This window comes from Mytilus californianus, unplaced genomic scaffold, assembly GCF_021869535.1.
Source record: "Mytilus californianus isolate M0D057914Y unplaced genomic scaffold, xbMytCali1.0.p SCAF_9, whole genome shotgun sequence".
Taxonomy (NCBI): Eukaryota; Metazoa; Mollusca; class Bivalvia; order Mytilida; family Mytilidae; genus Mytilus; species Mytilus californianus.
In genome coordinates this window covers 91,896,026-91,914,859 of record NW_026262745.1, presented here as the reverse complement: position 1 = coordinate 91,914,859, position 18,834 = coordinate 91,896,026, and the positions used below count along the sequence as shown (strand labels likewise).

Here is an 18,834-nt window from a genome sequence, read left to right as displayed (position 1 = left end):
TTTTATGAAACTTATATCATAGGTTTATATCAGCAATATCATTGACACTTTCGAAAATAAGTTCTGATCAAATATTTTTAATGAGTTATGCCCCTTGGAAATATTGATTATAATGGAAATCACATTGCATTTTCTCTGAAGCCTTCATTTCTCTAAGATATTAATAAAAAGTTGTAAAGAACAAAAAAAAGTGCTTTTTTTAGTTATTGCCCTTGTACCTTGGATAGATAAAATATGTGCAAAGTGGGGGACATTGGAATTATGTTCTTTTGTCTGTGTGGTAACTATCAGTTGTAGTGTTTAAATGATTCTTTAAGACCTTTCTGTGTTGATACATGTACTCTGTACAATATTCTCAGCCGGTTTGTTGCAGAACAATCTGAAATTAAGTTTTATATTTTAGATATTAAATACAACAACAAGAGAGTTATTTATGAAACCATCCTTTGTACATCTGACCAATAAATTTGTACATTTTGTCAAACAAACACCAATGATGATGAAGAGATCAGATTGTTTCTGTATCTATAGTGCCAACGGTGCTGGGTCTACAGATGGGTTAGTATGTTTCTGTATCTATAGTGCCAACGGTGCTGGGTCTACAGATGGGTTAGTATGTTTCTGTATCTATAGTGCCAACGGTGCTTTGTCTACAGATGGGTTAGTATGTTTCTGTATCTATAGTGCCAACGGTGCTGGGTCCACAGATGGGTTAGTATGTTTCTGTATCTATAGTGCCAACGGTGCTGGGTCTACAGATGGGTAAGTATGTTTCTGTATCTATAGTGCCAACGGTGCTTTGTCTACAGATGGGTTAGTATGTTTCTGTATCTATAGTGCCAACGGTGCTTTGTCTACAGATGGGTTAGTATGTTTCTGTATCTATAGTGCCAACGGTGCTTTGTCTACAGATGGGTTAGTATGTTTCTGTATCTATAGTGCCAACGGTGCTTTGTCTACAGATAGGTTAGTATGTTTCTGTATCTATAGTGCCAACGGTGCTGGGTCTACAGATGGGTTAGTATGTTTCTGTATCTATAGTGCCAACGGTGCTGGGTCTACAGATGGGTTAGTATGTTTCTGTATCTATAGTGCCAACGGTGCTGGGTCTACAGATGGGTTAGTATGTTTCTGTATCTATAGTGCCAACGGTGCTGGGTCTACAGATGGGTTAGTATGTTTCTATATCTATAGTGCCGACAGTGCTTTGTCTACAGATGGGTTAGTATGTTTCTGTATCTATAGTGCCAACAGTGCTGGGTCTACAGATGGGTTAGTATGTTTCTGTATCTATAGTGCCAACGGTGCTGGGTCTACAGATGGGTTAGTATGTTTCTGTATCTATAGTGCCAACAGTGCTGGGTCTACAGATGGGTTAGTATGTTTCTATATCTATAGTGCCAACGGTGCTGGGTCTACAGATGGGTTAGTATGTTTCTGTATCTATAGTGCCAACAGTGCTGGGTCTACAGATGGGTTAGTATGTTTCTGTATCTATAGTGCCAACGGTGCTGGGTTCTATAGTGCCAACAGTGCTTTGTCTACAGATGGGTTAGTATGTTTCTGTATCTATAGTGCCAACGGTGCTGGGTCTACAGATGGGTTAGTATGTTTCTGTATCTATAGTGCCAACAGTGCTGGGTCTACAGATGGGTTAGTATGTTTCTGTATCTATAGTGCCAACGGTGCTGGGTCTACAGATGGGTTAGTATGTTTCTATATCTATAGTGCCAACGGTGCTGGGTCTACAGATGGGTTGGTATGTTTCTGTATCTATAGTGCCAACGGTGCTGGGTCTACAGATGGGTTAGTATGTTTCTGTATCTATAGTGCCAACAGTGCTGGGTCTACAGATGGGTTAGTATGTTTCTGTATCTATAGTGCCAACAGTGCTGGGTCTACAGATGGGTTAGTATGTTTCTATATCTATAGTGCCAACGGTGCTGGGTCTACAGATGGGTTGGTATGTTTCTGTATCTATAGTGCCAACGGTGCTGGGTCTACAGATGGGTTAGTATGTTTCTATATCTATAGTGCCAACGGTGCTGGGTCTACAGATGGGTTAGTATGTTTCTGTATCTATAGTGCCAACAGTGCTGGGTCTACAGATGGGTTAGTATGTTTCTATATCTATAGTGCCAACGGTGCTGGGTCTACAGATGGGTTAGTATGTTTCTGTATCTATAGTGCCAACGGTGCTGGGTCTACAGATGGGTTAGTACCGGTATGTTTCTGTATCTATAGTGCCAACGGTGCTGGGTCTACAGATGGGTTAGTATGTTTCTGTATCTATAGTGCCAACGGTGCTGGGTCTACAGATGGGTTAGTATGTTTCTGTATCTATAGTGCCAACCGTGCTTTGTCTACAGATGGGTTAGTATGTTTCTGTATCTATAGTGCCAACGGTGCTTTGTCTACAGATGGGTTAGTATGTTTCTGTATCTATAGTGCCAACGGTGCTTTGTCTACAGATAGGTTAGTATGTTTCTGTATCTATAGTGCCAACGGTGCTGGGTCTACAGATGGGTTAGTATGTTTCTGTATCTATAGTGCCAACGGTGCTTTGTCTACAGATAGGTTAGTATGTTTCTGTATCTATAGTGCCAACGGTGCTGGGTCTACAGATGGGTTAGTATGTTTCTGTATCTATAGTGCCAACCGTGCTTTGTCTACAGATGGGTTAGTATGTTTCTGTATCTATAGTGCCAACGGTGCTGGGTCTACAGATGGGTTAGTATGTTTCTGTATCTATAGTGCCAACGGTGCTGGGTCTACAGATGGGTTAGTATGTTTCTGTATCTATAGTGCCAACGGTGCTGGGTCTACAGATGGGTTAGTATGTTTCTGTATCTATAGTGCCAACGGTGCTGGGTCTACAGATGGGTTAGTATGTTTCTGTATCTATAGTGCCAACGGTGCTGGGTCTACAGATAGGTTAGTATGTTTCTGTATCTATAGTGCCAACGGTGCTGGGTCTACAGATGGGTTAGTATGTTTCTGTATCTATAGTGCCAACGGTGCTGGGTCTACAGATGGGTTAGTATGTTTCTGTATCTATAGTGCCAACGGTGCTGGGTCTACAGATGGGTTAGTATGTTTCTGTATCTATAGTGCCAACGGTGCTGGGTCTACAGATGGGTTAGTATGTTTCTGTATCTATAGTGCCAACGGTGCTGGGTCTACAGATAGGTTAGTATGTTTCTGTATCTATAGTGCCAACGGTGCTGGGTCTACAGATGGGTTAGTATGTTTCTGTATCTATAGTGCCAACCGTGCTTTGTCTACAGATGGGTTAGTATGTTTCTGTATCTATAGTGCCAACGGTGCTTTGTCTACAGATGGGTTAGTATGTTTCTGTATCTATAGTGCCAACGGTGCTGGGTCTACAGATGGGTTAGTATGTTTCTGTATCTATAGTGCCAACGGTGCTGGGTCTACAGATGGGTTAGTATGTTTCTGTATCTATAGTGCCAACGGTGCTGGGTCTACAGATGGGTTAGTATGTTTCTGTATCTATAGTGCCAACGGTGCTGGGTCTACAGATGGGTAAGTATGTTTCTGTATCTATAGTGCCAACGGTGCTGGGTCTACAGATGGGTTAGTATGTTTCTGTATCTATAGTGCCAACGGTGCTGGGTCTACAGATGGGTTAGTATGTTTCTGTATCTATAGTGCCAACGGTGCTGGGTCTACAGATGGGTAAGTATGTTTCTGTATCTATAGTGCCAACGGTGCTTTGTCTACAGATGGGTTAGTATGTGTCTGTATCTATAGTGCCAACGGTGCTGGGTCTACAGATGGGTTAGTATGTTTCTGTATCTATAGTGCCAACGGTGCTGGGTCTACAGATGGGTTAGTATGTTTCTGTATCTATAGTGCCAACGGTGCTGGGTCTACAGATGGGTTAGTATGTTTCTGTATCTTTAGTGCCAACGGTGCTGGGTCCACAGATGGGTTAGTATGTTTCTGTATCTATAGTGCCAACGGTGCTGGGTCTACAGATGGGTTAGTATGTTTCTGTATCTATAGTGCCAACGGTGCTGGGTCTACAGATGGGTTAGTATGTTTCTGTATCTATAGTGCCAACAGTGCTTTGTCTACAGATGGGTTAGTATGTTTCTGTATCTATAGTGCCAACGGTGCTTTGTCTACAGATGGGTTAGTATGTTTCTGTATCTATAGTGCCAGTGGTGCTGGGTCTACAGATGGGTTAGTATGTTTCTGTATCTATAGTGCCAACGGTGCTTTGTCTACAGATGGGTTAGTATGTTTCTGTATCTATAGTGCCAACAGTGCTGGGTCTACAGATGGGTTAGTATGTTTCTGTATCTATAGTGCCAAATTTTTGCGTTCGTTTATTGGTATCACGTCGGCGTTGGCAACAGCTTCAGCGTCTTCCGAAGACATTTGGTTTCCGGACAATCACTTTAGTTTAAGTGTATGGATCTCTATGAAATTTAATCAAAAAGTTCAATACCACAAAAGGAAGGTTGGGATTGTTTTTGGGGGTGATGGTCCCAACTGTTTAGGAATAAGGGACCAAAAAGGGGCCAAAACAAGCATTTTTCTAGTTTCATGACAATAACTTGTGTATAAGTATTTTGATTGCTCTGAAATTGTACCACAAGGTTCAATACCACAATTAATTAGAAGGTTGGGATTCATTTTGGGGTAATTGCCCAAACCATTCAGGAATTAGGGGCCAAAAAGTCGCCAAAACAAGCATTTTTCGAGTTTCCAGACAATAACTTGTGTTTAAGTGTATGGATGTCTCTTAAATTATACCACATTTTACAATAAGATTTGATTTTTGATTTTTGGTGTTTTAACACCACTTTTAAGCACCGCTTTTGGGCTATTTCATGGCGGCCAGTTTTTATTGGTGGAGGAAGCCGGAGAAAACCACCAACCTTCGATAGGAAAACTGACAATCCTAGTCAATTAAGATTGGAGTCGAGTGCATAAGCACGAGCAGGGTTCGAACTCACAACCTCAGTGTTGACTGGCTAGTGATTACAGTAGTAACAACTTAGACCACTCGGCCACCGAGGCCCCATTTACAATAAGACAATTTCTTCAAATATTATTTTTTTTGGGGCGGTCAATATTTCGTCAAGCCTGTGTCGCAGAAAGCTTGACATAGGGATAGTGATCAGGCAGCGGCGGCAGCGGCGTTAACTAACTTCTTAAAAGCTTAATATTTCAGAAGGTAGAAGACCTGAATGCTTCATACTTTGTATATAGATGCCTTATGATATGAAGTCTCCGTCTGTCATATGTCCATTGTCCTTGACCTCATTTTCATGGTTAAGTGACTACTTGAAAAAAAAGTTAAGATTTTTTGTAATGTTAATTTCTCTCTTGTTATGAGTAATAGGATAACTATATTTGGTATGTGCGTACCTTGTAAGGTCCTCGTGTCTGTCAGACAGTTTTCACTTGACCTCCACCTCATTTCATGGATCAGTGGACAAGGGTAAGTCCATATCTCAGATACTATAAGCAATAGGTCTACTATATTTGGTGTATGTTATGATTGTAAGGTGTACATGTCCAACTGGCATGTGTCATCTGACCTTGACCTCATTTTCATAGTTCAGTGGTAATAGTTTAGTTTTTATACGACCGCACAAAATTTTGCGGTCGTATATTGGTATCACATCGTCGTCAGCGTCGTCCGAAGACATTTGGTTTCCTGACAATAACTTTAGAATACCGGTAAGTAAATAGAAATCTATGAAATTTAAACACAAGGTTTATAACCACAAAAGGAAGGTTGGGATTGATTTTGGGGGTTATGGTCTTAAGTTAGAGTTAACAGTTTAGGAATTAGGGGCCAAAAAGGGGCCCAAATAATCATTTTTCTAGTTTCCAGACAATAACTTGTAGAACGGTGTATGGATCTCTCTGAATTTATACCACAAGTTTCCATACCACATAGGGATGGTTAGGATTGGCTTTGGGGGTAATGGCTCAAACCATTTAGGAATTAGGTGCAAAAAAGGGGAAAAACAAGGGTTTCATTGTTAATGGACAATTACTTTTAAGTACAATGTTAAGTTTGGATTACCTCCCCTACACTGCTTTTAAATTATGTATTAAGAAATGCTGTATTGTCTTGAGGTGATAAGTTGTCAATTTATTTTTATACGACCGCAAAAATTAAAAATTTTTTGGTCGTATATTGGTATGACGTTGGCGTCGTCGTTGTCGTCATCGTCGTTGTCCAGTGTCGTCCGAAGACACATTGGTTTTCATACTCTAACTTAAGTTTAAATCAATGGATCTCCATGAAATTTTACCATAAGGTTCAATACCACGAAAGGAAGGTTGGGATTGATTTTGGGGGTTATGGTACCAACAGTTAAGGAATTAGGGGCCAAAAATAAGCATTTTTGTAACTTCCAGACAATAACTTGTGTGTAAGTGTATGGATCTCTCTGAAATTGTACCACAAGGTTCCATATCACAAAGGGAAGGCTGTAATTGATTTTTGGGGTAATTGCCTCAAAATTTTAGGAATTAGGGGCCAAAAAAGGGGCAAAAAACAAGCATTTTTCTAGTTTCATGACAATAACTTGTGTGTAAGTGTTTGGATATTTCTGAAATTGTACTACAAGGTTCCATATCACAAAGGGAAAGCTGGAATTGAGTTTTGGGGTAATTGCCCGAAACGTTTAGGAATTGGGGGCCCAAAAGGGGCCAAAAATAAGCATTTTTCTAGTTTCCAGACAATAACTTGTGTTGAAGTGTATGGATCTCTCTGAAATTGTACTGCAAGGTACCATACCACAAAGGGAAGGCTGGGATTGAGTTTGGGGGTGATGAATCATAAGGGGGTTCAAAAAATTGGGGGGGGGGATTTTTTTTTTCTTTTTTTCCTTTTTTTTTCATTTAAAATTTTCCATTTTAAGTTGGTTATTTCTGATTTATATTCAAAAGCAATTAATAATGATATATAGGAGATACACACCAAACAGGATGTGTAAATTATTATATAATAAGTATTGCACAATAGCCAGAAATCTACAATTGCACAGTATTGCGCAATAGCAAGAAATCTTCAATTGCACAGTATTGCGCAATAGCAAGAAATATCCAATAGCACAATATTGCGCAATAGCAAGAAATTGTCAATTGTACAGTATTGCGCTATAGCAAGAAATATTCAATTGCACAGTATTGTGCAAAAGAAGATACTTCGTATAAATTGCTTATTTCTTGATCAATTTCAATGGGGTTTTATTCTTGAATTCTTGGGGTTCTTTAATATGCTGAACCTAACCCTGTATTAAGTTTTTTGATTTTGGGCCCCGTTTTTAAATTGGTCCACATTGAGGTCCAAAGGGTCCAAAATTTAACTTTGTTTGATTTCATCAAAAATTGAATTATTGGGGTTCTTTGATATGCCGAATCTAACCCTGTATTTAGATTCTTAATTTTTGGTTCCGTTTTCAAATTGGTCTACATTAAGGTCCAAAGGGTCCAAAATTAAACTTAGTTTGATTTTAACAAAAATTGAATTTTTAGTGTTCTTTGATATGCTGAATCTAAACATGTATTTAGATTTTTGATTATGGGCCCAGTTTTCAAGTTGGTCCAAATCGGGGTCCAAAATTAAACTTTGTTTGATTTCAACAAAAATTGAATATATGGGGTTCTTTGATATGCTGAATCTAACCATGTATTTAGATTTTTGGGCCCCGTTATCAACTTTGTCCACATTGAGGTCAAAAGGGTCCAAAATTAAACTTTGTTTGATTTCATCAAAAATTGAATTCTTGGGGTTCTTTGATATGCTGAATCTAACCATGTATTTAGATTTTTGATTTTTGGGCCCCGTTATCAACTTTGTCCACATTGAGGTCAAAAGAGTCCAAAATTAAACTTTGTTTGATTTCATCAAAATTTGAATTCTTGGGGTTCTTTGATATGCTGAATCTAACCATGTATTTAGATTTTGGATATTGGACCATAATAGGTGAATGTCCAATTTAAAATTTTTAAGTTCTTAGACCACATTCATTCAGTGTCAGAAACCTATGCTGTGTCAAATATTTAATCACAATCCAAATTCAGAGCTGTATCAAGCTTGAATGTTGTGTCCATACTTGCCCCAACTGTTCAGGGTTCGACCTCTGCGGTCGTATCAAGCTGCGCCCTGCGGAGCATTTTATTAGAAGTTACTATTAAAAATGCTGATTAAGGAATATTAATTTTAGACATGATTATGTATGTCATTTTCTATTTTAAGACTTTTATGATGTATTTAAATGGGTAATTATGGTTTCAAACTCCATTGGAAATTTGAATTGAGATAAAGACCATATCTTGAGGGAAAGAATTTTTTTTGGGGAAAAAGGGGAAGGGGGGGGGGGGGGGAAATTTTTTTTTCTCATTTCAGATTTCAGAAATTAAAAAGAAAATTTCTTCAAATATTTTTTTTTTTCCCAAAAAAAGGGGGTGGTAAAAAATTTTTTTTTTTTTTTTGGGGGGGGGGGGTTAATTTGCAACAGCATAGTGTATTGCACAAAAGCAAAATTGAATATAAATTCAAATCATATAACCAATTTTAAGTTCTTTGACTACATTTATTGTGTCAGAAACCTATAATGTGTCAAATATTTAATTACAATCCAAATTCAGAACTGTATCAAGCTTGAATATTGTGTCCATTTTTGCCCCTACTGTTCAGGGTTGAACCTCTGCGGTCGTCTCCAGCTGCGCTCGGCAAAGCACATTTTTGTGTCTATCGTATCACCAGTAGTGACAATAACCTAAACCTATCTTTCTAAGACAGCTATAAAACGTCGCTGGATGAATGAATTTAAAGCAATTCAAAAGAGAACACATATAGCATAAAAAATGAAAACAGCACTTTATTAATTTGATGCGTCCGAAGTGCTTTTCTGGATTTACCTTCATCTGGAACGCTCACAGCCCAATATTTGAAAGCCAAGGATGTATAAGAACCAAACTGATTGAACAGCTATATAACCAAAAAGGACCCCAAAAAATAGCCAAATCCATCTAAGGTCAACTTTACCTGAGGGAGTTGAAACCTTAGTTTCTCTATAATTTCAAAATGTATAAACGGGCAAATTTAGAAAGGTTTGTTATAAATCATGTAGTACTAAAGAACTGACTACTGAGCTGATAATACCTTCAGGGTCTGATAGTCCACCAGCAGAGGTATCCACCCAGTGCTGTAAAAAATGAAAACTATGCTTATAGGGATCACCACATGTCTGTGAACACTAATTCCTCTTCCAAGCCTAGGACAGTAGTGTTAAAGTACAAAAATAAAAGGAAACTGTAAAAATCATTTGAAAAGGAGCTGGACTTATCAGATCTGTACTAACGAAACAACTAACGTAAGGACAAATTTACAGACATGAGTACTCACATTTACTGAAAAATATGTTTTACCAGAATTATTGTCACTTTTATTGTCTTGCTTTGACAGAGTCAAAAAGCGGAGCCATAGGTATGCTGTTTCCGGTGTCGGCGACGGCGTCAACAATGTATTAGTTTGTGATTAGGTCTAGTTCATGGTGAACCACTAGTGGTAGGTCAATGATATTTGGTATGCAGTTGTATTAGCATTGGCACATCTCATTGCCATGGAGATTATTTGGCCCCGCCCCCTCAGTCAAGGTCTATTGACTTTGAAACTTTTCATGGTTTACATGTATTAGTTTGTGATTAGGTTAATTTATGGGGAACCACTAGTGATAGGTCAATGATATTTGGTATGCAGTTGTATAAGCATTGGCATATCTCATTTCCATGGAGATTATTTGGCTCCTCCCCCTTAGTCATGGTCTATAGACTTTGAAAATTTTGCTAAGTTGACATGTATTAGTTTGTGATTAGGTCAGTTCAAGGGGAACCATTAGTGGTAGGCCAATGTTAATTGGTGTTCAGTTGTATAAGCATTAGCACATCTCATTTCCATGGAGAATATTTGGCCCCACCCCCTCAGTCATGGTCTATTTACTTTGAAACTTTTGCTTAGTTTACATGTATTAGTTTGTGATTAGATCAGTTTAAGATGAACTGCTAATGTTAAGTCAATGATATTCGGTATGCAAATTTATTGGCATTTGCAAGTATCGTTTCCATGAAGATTATATAGCCCCACCCCTGATCATGGTTCATTGACTTTGAAACTTTTACATAGTTTACAAGTTAATGTTTGTGTTTAAGTTTGTTTAAAGGGAAAGACTTATAATAAGTCAATGGTATTTGGTATGCAGTTGTATTAGCATTGGCACATCTCATTCCATGGAGATTGTTTAGCCATGTACCTTCAGTCATGGTTCATCGACTTTGAATATTTGCATAACTTACATGTTAAAGTATTGCTATTTTAATTTCAACATTTGCATTATCAAAATTACAAAAAGGCGAGACATATCTCTGTGATAACAGTTTGTTATTGCAATGAGCATGATTCTGTTCTATCTTGTTACAGTCAGATCATGATGTATTCTGGATAACACTTTAATTATTTAGTATCTTATTAGATTACATTTATTACTGTGACTTGATTATAAGTTTTTCTCTCCACCCATTGCAGTTCATTCAAAATTCCATTCAAAATTCTGACCCAATTGCAATTTGTTTTATCAAATCAGTTTGTTAACCTGGTCAGAAATTTCAACCAACTGCAAGGTTTCAAAGTGCAGAAGAAAGGCGGAAGATACGAAAGGGACAGTCAAACTCATAAGTCAAGTCAAGTCATCAAAGTGCAGAAGAGAGACGGAAGATACGAAAGGGACAGTCAAACTCATAAGTCAAGTCAAGTCATCGAAGTGCAGAAGAGAGACAGAAGATACGAAAGGGACAGTCAAACTCATAAGTCAAGTCAAGTCATCAAAGTGCAGAAGAGAGAAGGAAGATACCAAAGGGACAGTTAAACTCATAAGTCAAGTCAAGTCATCAAAGTGCAGAAGAGAGACGGAAGATACGAAAGGGACAGTCAAACTCATAAGTCAAGTCAAGTCATCGAAGTTCAGAAGAGAGACGGAAGATACCAAAGGGACAGTCAAACTCATAAGTCAAGTCAAGTCATCGAAGTGCAGAAGAGAGACGGAAGATATGAAAGGGACAGTCAAACTCATAAGTCAAGTCAAGTCATCAAAGTGCAGAAGAGAGACGGAAGATACCAAAGGGACAGTCAAACTCATAAGTCAAGTCAAGCCATCAAAGTGTAGAAGAGAGACGGAAGATACGAAAGGGACAGTCAAACTCATAAGTCAAGTCAAGTCATCAGAGTGCAGAAGAGAGACAGAAGATACCAAAGAGACAGTCAAACTCATAAGTCAAGTCAAGTCATCAAAGTGCAGAAGAGAGACAGAAGATACCAAAGGGACAGTCAAACTCATAAGTCAAGTCAAGTAATCAAAGTGCAAAGGGAAAAAATAAATCATACTTACAGTCCTATAAGACTTTAAATCCACTCTTTGGCTGCTGTCTAAATATGGCTTAAAATTTCTATGTATATATTTGTTGTAATGAGTCCTTGAAAGGTGAGCTAATGATTTTGGAATTGAGTAAATCTTTGAAAAAGTTTGCTTATTCTTAAAACTAGGAAATCTTTTGTACTGTTCTTTTAAGATGTATAATTGTTAATTTTATTGCATGCCTAATATTCTTTATAGGGATTTCCTGACATATGACAGACACGGTGAAATGATAAATGATCGGTTACGTACTAAACTTCTTACTGATACCCTTCAGATGGATCCTATAACTCACGAGAGTAAAGTGTATAGTCTGACCATGAGTAATATGTAAGTTTGGTTTCTTTGAATAGAGAATCTCTACTGTCTACTGAGTAAACAGTGTGTCAGTACTTTAGTTTAGATCACAAATACACACAAATCTCACTGTCTACTGAGTAAACAGTGTGTCAGTACTTTAATTTAGATCCCAAATACACACAAATATCACTGTTTACTGGTCGTCTGATTAAGCAGTATGTGATTTCTTTGAAATGAATACAATACAAATATCTCTGTCTACTCATCATCAGAGTAAACAGAATATTAGTTCAGAAATAATTCATGCAAGCCATAGATTTGTTGGAAATTTTCACATGGGCTGGGACTTCATATTCAAATTTTATCTCGAGCTTTAGCCATGAATTTGCAAATGATGTAATAGAATAGAAAATGAAACAACAACTACCTCCAAACTCCATTTTTATGCGATATAATCTGCATTCAGAGCATACACGTAACGGAATAATCTTCAGCTTGAGAGTTTCTATTGGTATGAAGTCATGTTTTGACATGACGTTAATGCGCCAAGATCATTCATGAAATTTCACGGAATTTTATTTTATTTTTATACGACCGCAAAAAAATTTTGTGGTCGTATATTGGTATGACGTTGTCGTCGTCGTCGTCATCGTCCGGCGTCGTCGTCCGAAGACACATTGGTTTTCGCACTCTAACTTTAGTTTAAGTGAATGGATCTTTTTGAAATTTTACCATAAGGTTAAATACCACAAAAGGAAGGTTGGGATTGATTTTGGGAGTTATGGTACCAACAGTTAAGGAATTAGGGGCCAAAAAGGGGCCAAAAATAAGCACTTTCTAGTTTCCAGACAATAACTGTGGAACGGTGTATGGATCTCTCTGAAATTATACTACAAGTTTCCATACCACAAAGGGATGGTTAGGATTTGCTTTGGGGGGTTATGGCTCAAACCGTTTAGGAATTAGGGCCAAAAAAGGGGGGAAAACAAGGTTGTCCTGGTTAATGGACAAATACTTTAGTACAAAACATAATTTAAAGCAGTGTAAGGGAGATAAATCAAATACATCATTGAAATTATCTCCCTTACACTGCTTTTAAATTATGTATAAAGTAATGGTTAATGAACAATAAAGATAATTTAAAACAGTGTAAGGGAGGTAATCCAAATACAACGTTTTGGTTACTTCCCTTACACTGCTTTTAAATTATGTTTAAAGAAATGCATATTTATAAAGGAAGACCAGTAAAAATATCTGCAAATGTTGCATCATTTTTTTTTACAAAAAAATCCATATGAAAGATTTGACACTATATTTTTAATTCTATTATAAAATAGATTAAGTTAGCACTATGGTAAATTTAAATGGGTAATTATGGTTGCCAACTCCATTGGAAATTTGAATTGAGATTATGACCATATCTTGAGGGAAAGAATTTTTTTGGGGAAAAAAGGGGGGGGGGATAAAAAGAAATTGTGGGGGGTCAATTTTTTCTCATTTCAGATTTCAGAAATTAAAAAGAATTATTCTTCAAATATTATTTTTTTTTCAATTTCAAATATTGAAAAATTTCAAGAAGTAATCTTTAATTGCACAGTATGGCGCATTAGATTTGTAAAATCTTTGATCACATTTATTTATTTGTTATGCCAAATCTAACAGTGTATTTAGATTTTTAATTTTGGGTCCAATTCTAAAAAATAGTCTACATTAAGGTCCAAAGGGTCCAAAATTAAACTTTGTTTGATTTTAGCAAAAATTGAATATATGAGGTTCTTTGATATGCTGAATCTAAACATGTATTTAGATTTTTGATTTTTGGCCCAGTTTTCAAGTTGGTCCAAATTGGGGTCCAAAATTAAACTTTGTTTGATTTCAACAAAAATTGAATATATGGGGTTCTTTGATATGCTGAATCTAACCATGTATTTAGATTTTTATTTGTGGACCCTGTTATCAAATTGGTTCATATTGAGGTCAAAAGGGTCCAAAATTAAACTTTGTTTGGTTTCATCTAAAATTGAATTATTGGGGCTCTTTGATATTCCAAATCTAACCGTGTATTTAGATTTTTAATTTTGGGTCCTGTTTTTTAAATTGGTCTACATTAAGGTCCAAAGGGTCCAAAATTAAACTTAGTTTGATTTTAACAAAAATTGAATTCTTGGGGTTCTTTGATATGCTGAATCTAAACATGTGTTTAGATTTTTGATTATGGGCCCAGTTTTCAAGTTGGTCCAAGATAGGGTCCAGTATTTAAACTTTGTTTGATTTCAACAAAAATTGAATATATGGGGTTCTTTGATATGCTGAATCAAAACATGTATTTAGATTTTTGATTATGGGCCCAGTTTTCAAGTTGGTCCAAATTGGGGTCCAAAATTAAACTTTGTTTGATTTCAACAAAAATTGAATATATGAGGTTCTTTGATATGCTGAATCTAACCATGTATTTAGATTTTTTATTTGTAGGCCCCGCTATCAAATTGGTTCATATTGAGGTCAAAAGGGTCCAAAATTAAACTTTGTTTGATTTCATCAAAAATTGAATTATTGGGGTTCTTTGATATGCCAAATCTAACCGTGTTGTTAGATGTTTAATTTGGGTCCCGGTTTTTAAATTGGTCTTCATTGAGGTCCAAAGGGTCCAAAATTAAACTTAGTTTGATTTTAACAAAGAATGAATTCTCGGGGTTCTTTGATATGCTGAATCTAAACATGTGTTTAGATTTTTGATTATGGGCCCAGTTTTCAAGTTGGTCCAAGTTGGGGTCCAAAATTAAACTTTTTTTGATTTCAACAAAAATTGAATATATGGGGTTCTTTGATATGCTGAATCTAACCATGAATTTAGATTTTTTATTTGTGGGCCCCGCTATCAAATTGGTTCATATTGAGGTCAAAAGGGTCCAAAATTAAACTTTGTTTGATTTCATCAAAAATTGAATTATTGGGGTTCTTTGATATTCCAAATCTAACCGTGTATTTAGATTTTTAATTTTAAGTCCCGTTTTTTAAATTGGTCTACATTAAGGTCCAAAAGGTCCAAAATTAAACTTAGTTTGATTTCAGCAAAAATTGAATTCTTGGGGTTCTTTGATATGCTGAATCTAAACATGTGTTTAGATTTTTGATTATGGGCCCAGTTTTCAAGTTGGTCCAAGATAGGGTCCAGTATTTAAACTTTGTTTGATTTCAACAAAAATTGAATATATGGGGTTCTTTGATATGCTGAATCTAAACATGTATTTAGATTTTTGATTATGGGCCCAGTTTTCAAGTTGGTCCAAATTGGGGTCCAAAATTAAACTTTGTTTGATTTCAACAAAAATTGAATATATGAGGTTCTTTGATATGCTGAATCTAACCATGTATTTAGATTTTTTATTTGTGGGCCCCGCTATCAAATTGGTTCATATTGAGGTCAAAAGGGTCCAAAATTAAACTTTGTTTGATTTCATCAAAAATTGAATTATTGGGGTTCTTTGATATTCCAAATCTAACCGTGTATTTAGATTTTTAATTTTAAGTCCCGTTTTTTAAATTGGTCTACATTCAGGTCCAAAGGGTCCAAAATTAAACTTAGTTTGATTTTAGCAAAAATTGAATTCTTGGGGTTCTTTGATATGTTGAATCTAAACATGTGTTTAGATTTTTGATTATGGGCCCAGTTTTCAAGTTTGTCCAAGTTAGGGTCCAAAATTAAACTTTGTTTGATTTTAACAAAAATTGAATATATGGGGTTCTTTGATATGCTGAATCTAACCATGTATTTTGATTTTGGACATTGGACCATAATAGGTAAATTAAAAAAATTCAAGTTCTTAGACCACATTCTTTCTGTGTCAGAAACCTATGCTGTGTCAAATATTTAATAACAATCCAAATTCAGAGCTGTATCAAGCTTGAATGTTGTGTCCATACTTGCCCCAACTGTTCAGGGTTCGACCTCTGCGGTCGTATCAAGCTGCGCCCCAGCGAAGCATTTTATTATTTTATAAATTTTTATACGACCGCAAAAAAATTTTGCGATCGTATATTGGTATGACGTTGGCGTCGTCGTCGTCCGAAGACACATTGGTTTTCGCACTCTAACTTTAGTTTAAGTGAATGGATCTTTATGAAATTTTACAATAAGGTTCAATACCTCAAAAGGAAGGTGGGGATTGATTTTGGGGGTTACCAACTGTTAAGGAATAAGGGGCCAAAAAGGGGCCAAAAATAAGCATTTTTGTAACTTCCAGACATAACTTGTGTGTTAGTGTATGGATCTCTCTGACATTGTACCACAAGGTTCCATATCACTAATGGAATGTTGGGATTGATTTTGGGGGTAATTGCCTCCAAATTTTAGGAATTAGGGGCCAAAAAGGGGCCAAAAACAAGCATTTTTCTAGTTTCATGACAATAATTTGTGTGTTAGTGTATGGATCTCTCTGACATTGTACCACAAGGTTCCATATCACAAAGGGAATGCTGGGATTGATTTTGGAGGTAATTGCCTCCAAATTTTAGGAATTAGGGGCAAAAAAGGGGCAAAAAACAAGCAGTTTTCTAGTTTCATGACAATAACTTGTGTGTAAGTGTATGGATCTTTTTGAAATTGTACTACAAGGTTCCATATCACAAAGGGAATTCTGGGATTGATTTTGGGGGTAATTGCCTTCAAATTTTAGGAATAAGGGGCAAAAAAGGGGCAAAAAACAAGCAGTTTTCTAGTTTCATGACAATAACTTGTGTGTAAGTGTATGGATCTTTTTGAAATTGTACTACAAGGTTCGAAATCACAAAGGGAAAGCTGGAATTGAGTTTGGGGGTAATTGCCCAAAATGTTTAGGAATAAGGGGCCAAAAAGGGACCAAAAATAAGCATTTTTCTAGTTTCCAGACAGTAACTTGTGTTCAAGTGTATGGATCTCTCTGAAATTGTACTGCAAGGTACAATACCACAAAGGGAAGGCTGGGATTGATTTTGGGGGTAATTGCCACAAAATGTTAGGAATTAGGGGCCATAAAGGGGCAAAAAACAAGCATTTTTCTAGTTTCAGGACTATAACTTGTGTGTAAGTGTATGGATCTTTATGAAATTGTAATACAAGGTTCCATATCACAAAGGGAAAGCTGGGTTTTAGTTTGGGGGTGATTGCCCTGAACGTTTTGGAATTTGGGGCCAAAAAACAAGCATTTTTCTAGTTTCCAGACAATAACTTGTGTTCAAGTGTATGGATCTCTCTGAAATTGTACTGCAAGGTACCATACCACAAAGGGAAGGCTGGGATTGAGTTTTGGGGTGATGAATCATAAGGGGGTTCAAAAAATTGGGGGAGGGATTTTTTTTTCTTTAAAATTTTCCATTTTAAATTGGTTATTTCTGAATAATATATAAAAGCAAATAATAATGATATGGTAAATTAAAAATTTTTGAGTTCTTAGACCACATTCATTCTGGGTCAGAAACCTATGCTGTGTCAAATATTTAATTACAATCCGAATTCAGTGCTGTATCAAGCTTGAATGTTGTGTCCATACTTGCCCCAACTGTTCAGGGTTCGACCTCTGCGGTCGTATCAAGCTGCGCCCCAGCGGAGCATTTTATTTTATGATCTTATGCATATATTCCTTTTGTTATGCCTATTAATAGGAATAACGGTTCCGTAGTTTCTTTTTCAATTTCAATTTGAACACAAAGAAATCCTCATAGTGTTTGCACATAGGTTACAATACATGTGGATTTACATGGGAGGTAAATAGTAACAGCCATTAATATGTGCATCTCTGAGTCTGCGCTAAGTATAGCTATATCAAGAATTTTATCATGCTGTTTACAATGCGAAAGAAGCACGTCATATTAGCATACTGATTTAATCAGTGAATACAAATCTCATTGTCAATTTGTTCATTTGGGGAAACAGTATGTTACTTCTTTGATTTAAATAAGACTATAGCGCTGTACCGTTGCTTTTTGTGTGTTTTTTGCTGTGCATGTACTGATTTTGTGTCATGGTGTATCCATATCCTTTGTTTTTCTATTATACATAAAATTGAGAATGGAAATGTGGAATGTGTGGAAAGAGACACCAAACCGACCAAAGATCAGAAAACAGCCCACAAATATAACTGTCTACTGGTTATCTTAGTAAACAGTATGGCAGTTCTTTTATTTAAAAGAATACAAATGGGTCAATGTTCGCAATTGTTTCTCCATAGGCGGTAATGGTAATGTTTTCTTCTGTTGCTCAGTCCATATCGTTAACTTGGATATGTATGATGGCTCGTTTCGAAGCTTAGACATTTTCACATATGTGGTTAAATTTTCAGGCTATGAAGTGAGATTACTTTTTCTGTAAATTAGCAAACCCCGAAAATCCTTTCGTGATGCGGCTCCTCATGGTAAAAAATCCCTTTTTTAACACAATAAGTTCTTTGAAAATTTAATACTTTGAACACATTTAATAGCTCCATACTTTTTACACATTTATTCTATGTTCCCCTACTTTCTAAATCAACACAAATGGTTAAGCTCAGTCACTTGTTTATCATAGAAACATTTCAAATATCACTACACAGAGATTTTTTGTTTACACACAACTTTTGAGTTCCTCATTTTGAGGCGCATTAGGGATATTGACCCAAATCACAAGGTCTTCGGGCTATTTGAGTAAACAGCATGTCAGGACTTTTTTTTATAAGATACTGGCACACTGAGTAAACAGAATGTCAGTACTTTGGTTGTGATAGAATTATTTAACAGACGTACATTGTGTACTATTACAATATACAGTCAACATGGTCAATGAGAGATACTACTTTGGATTATTTGTAGATATTAGTTTTCATCAATGTAGTGGGTAATTTCGTTTTACCTTGTAAAACTACAAATCAAGTCCCACATAAATACAATCCCAAAAACTGTACCCACAAGTAGAAATCCTTTCTCCAGAACTTTGATTTACATATAAAAAAAACAAAGCTTTTGCATGTTATCAGTTTATCAGTTGTGAAACAAATACTGATTGACTTATAAACTAGACAACACACAAAAACATTGAGGCCCAGACTTATAAACT

At 36.4% G+C, this 18,834-nt stretch overlaps 1 protein-coding gene across 2 annotated transcripts in view; it reads left to right on the top strand.

The window, feature by feature from the left end:
* LOC127716401 (uncharacterized) overlaps positions 1-18,834 on the top strand; it is an 84,865-nt gene that overhangs the window by 59,389 nt on the left and 6,642 nt on the right. For both annotated transcript variants that reach the window (XM_052222591.1, XM_052222592.1), the window contains exons 14-15: positions 404-558; positions 11,667-11,798. In XM_052222591.1, the coding sequence (XP_052078551.1) occupies positions 404-558; positions 11,667-11,798 (287 nt within the window). The remainder of the gene's footprint in view (positions 1-403; positions 559-11,666; positions 11,799-18,834) is intronic.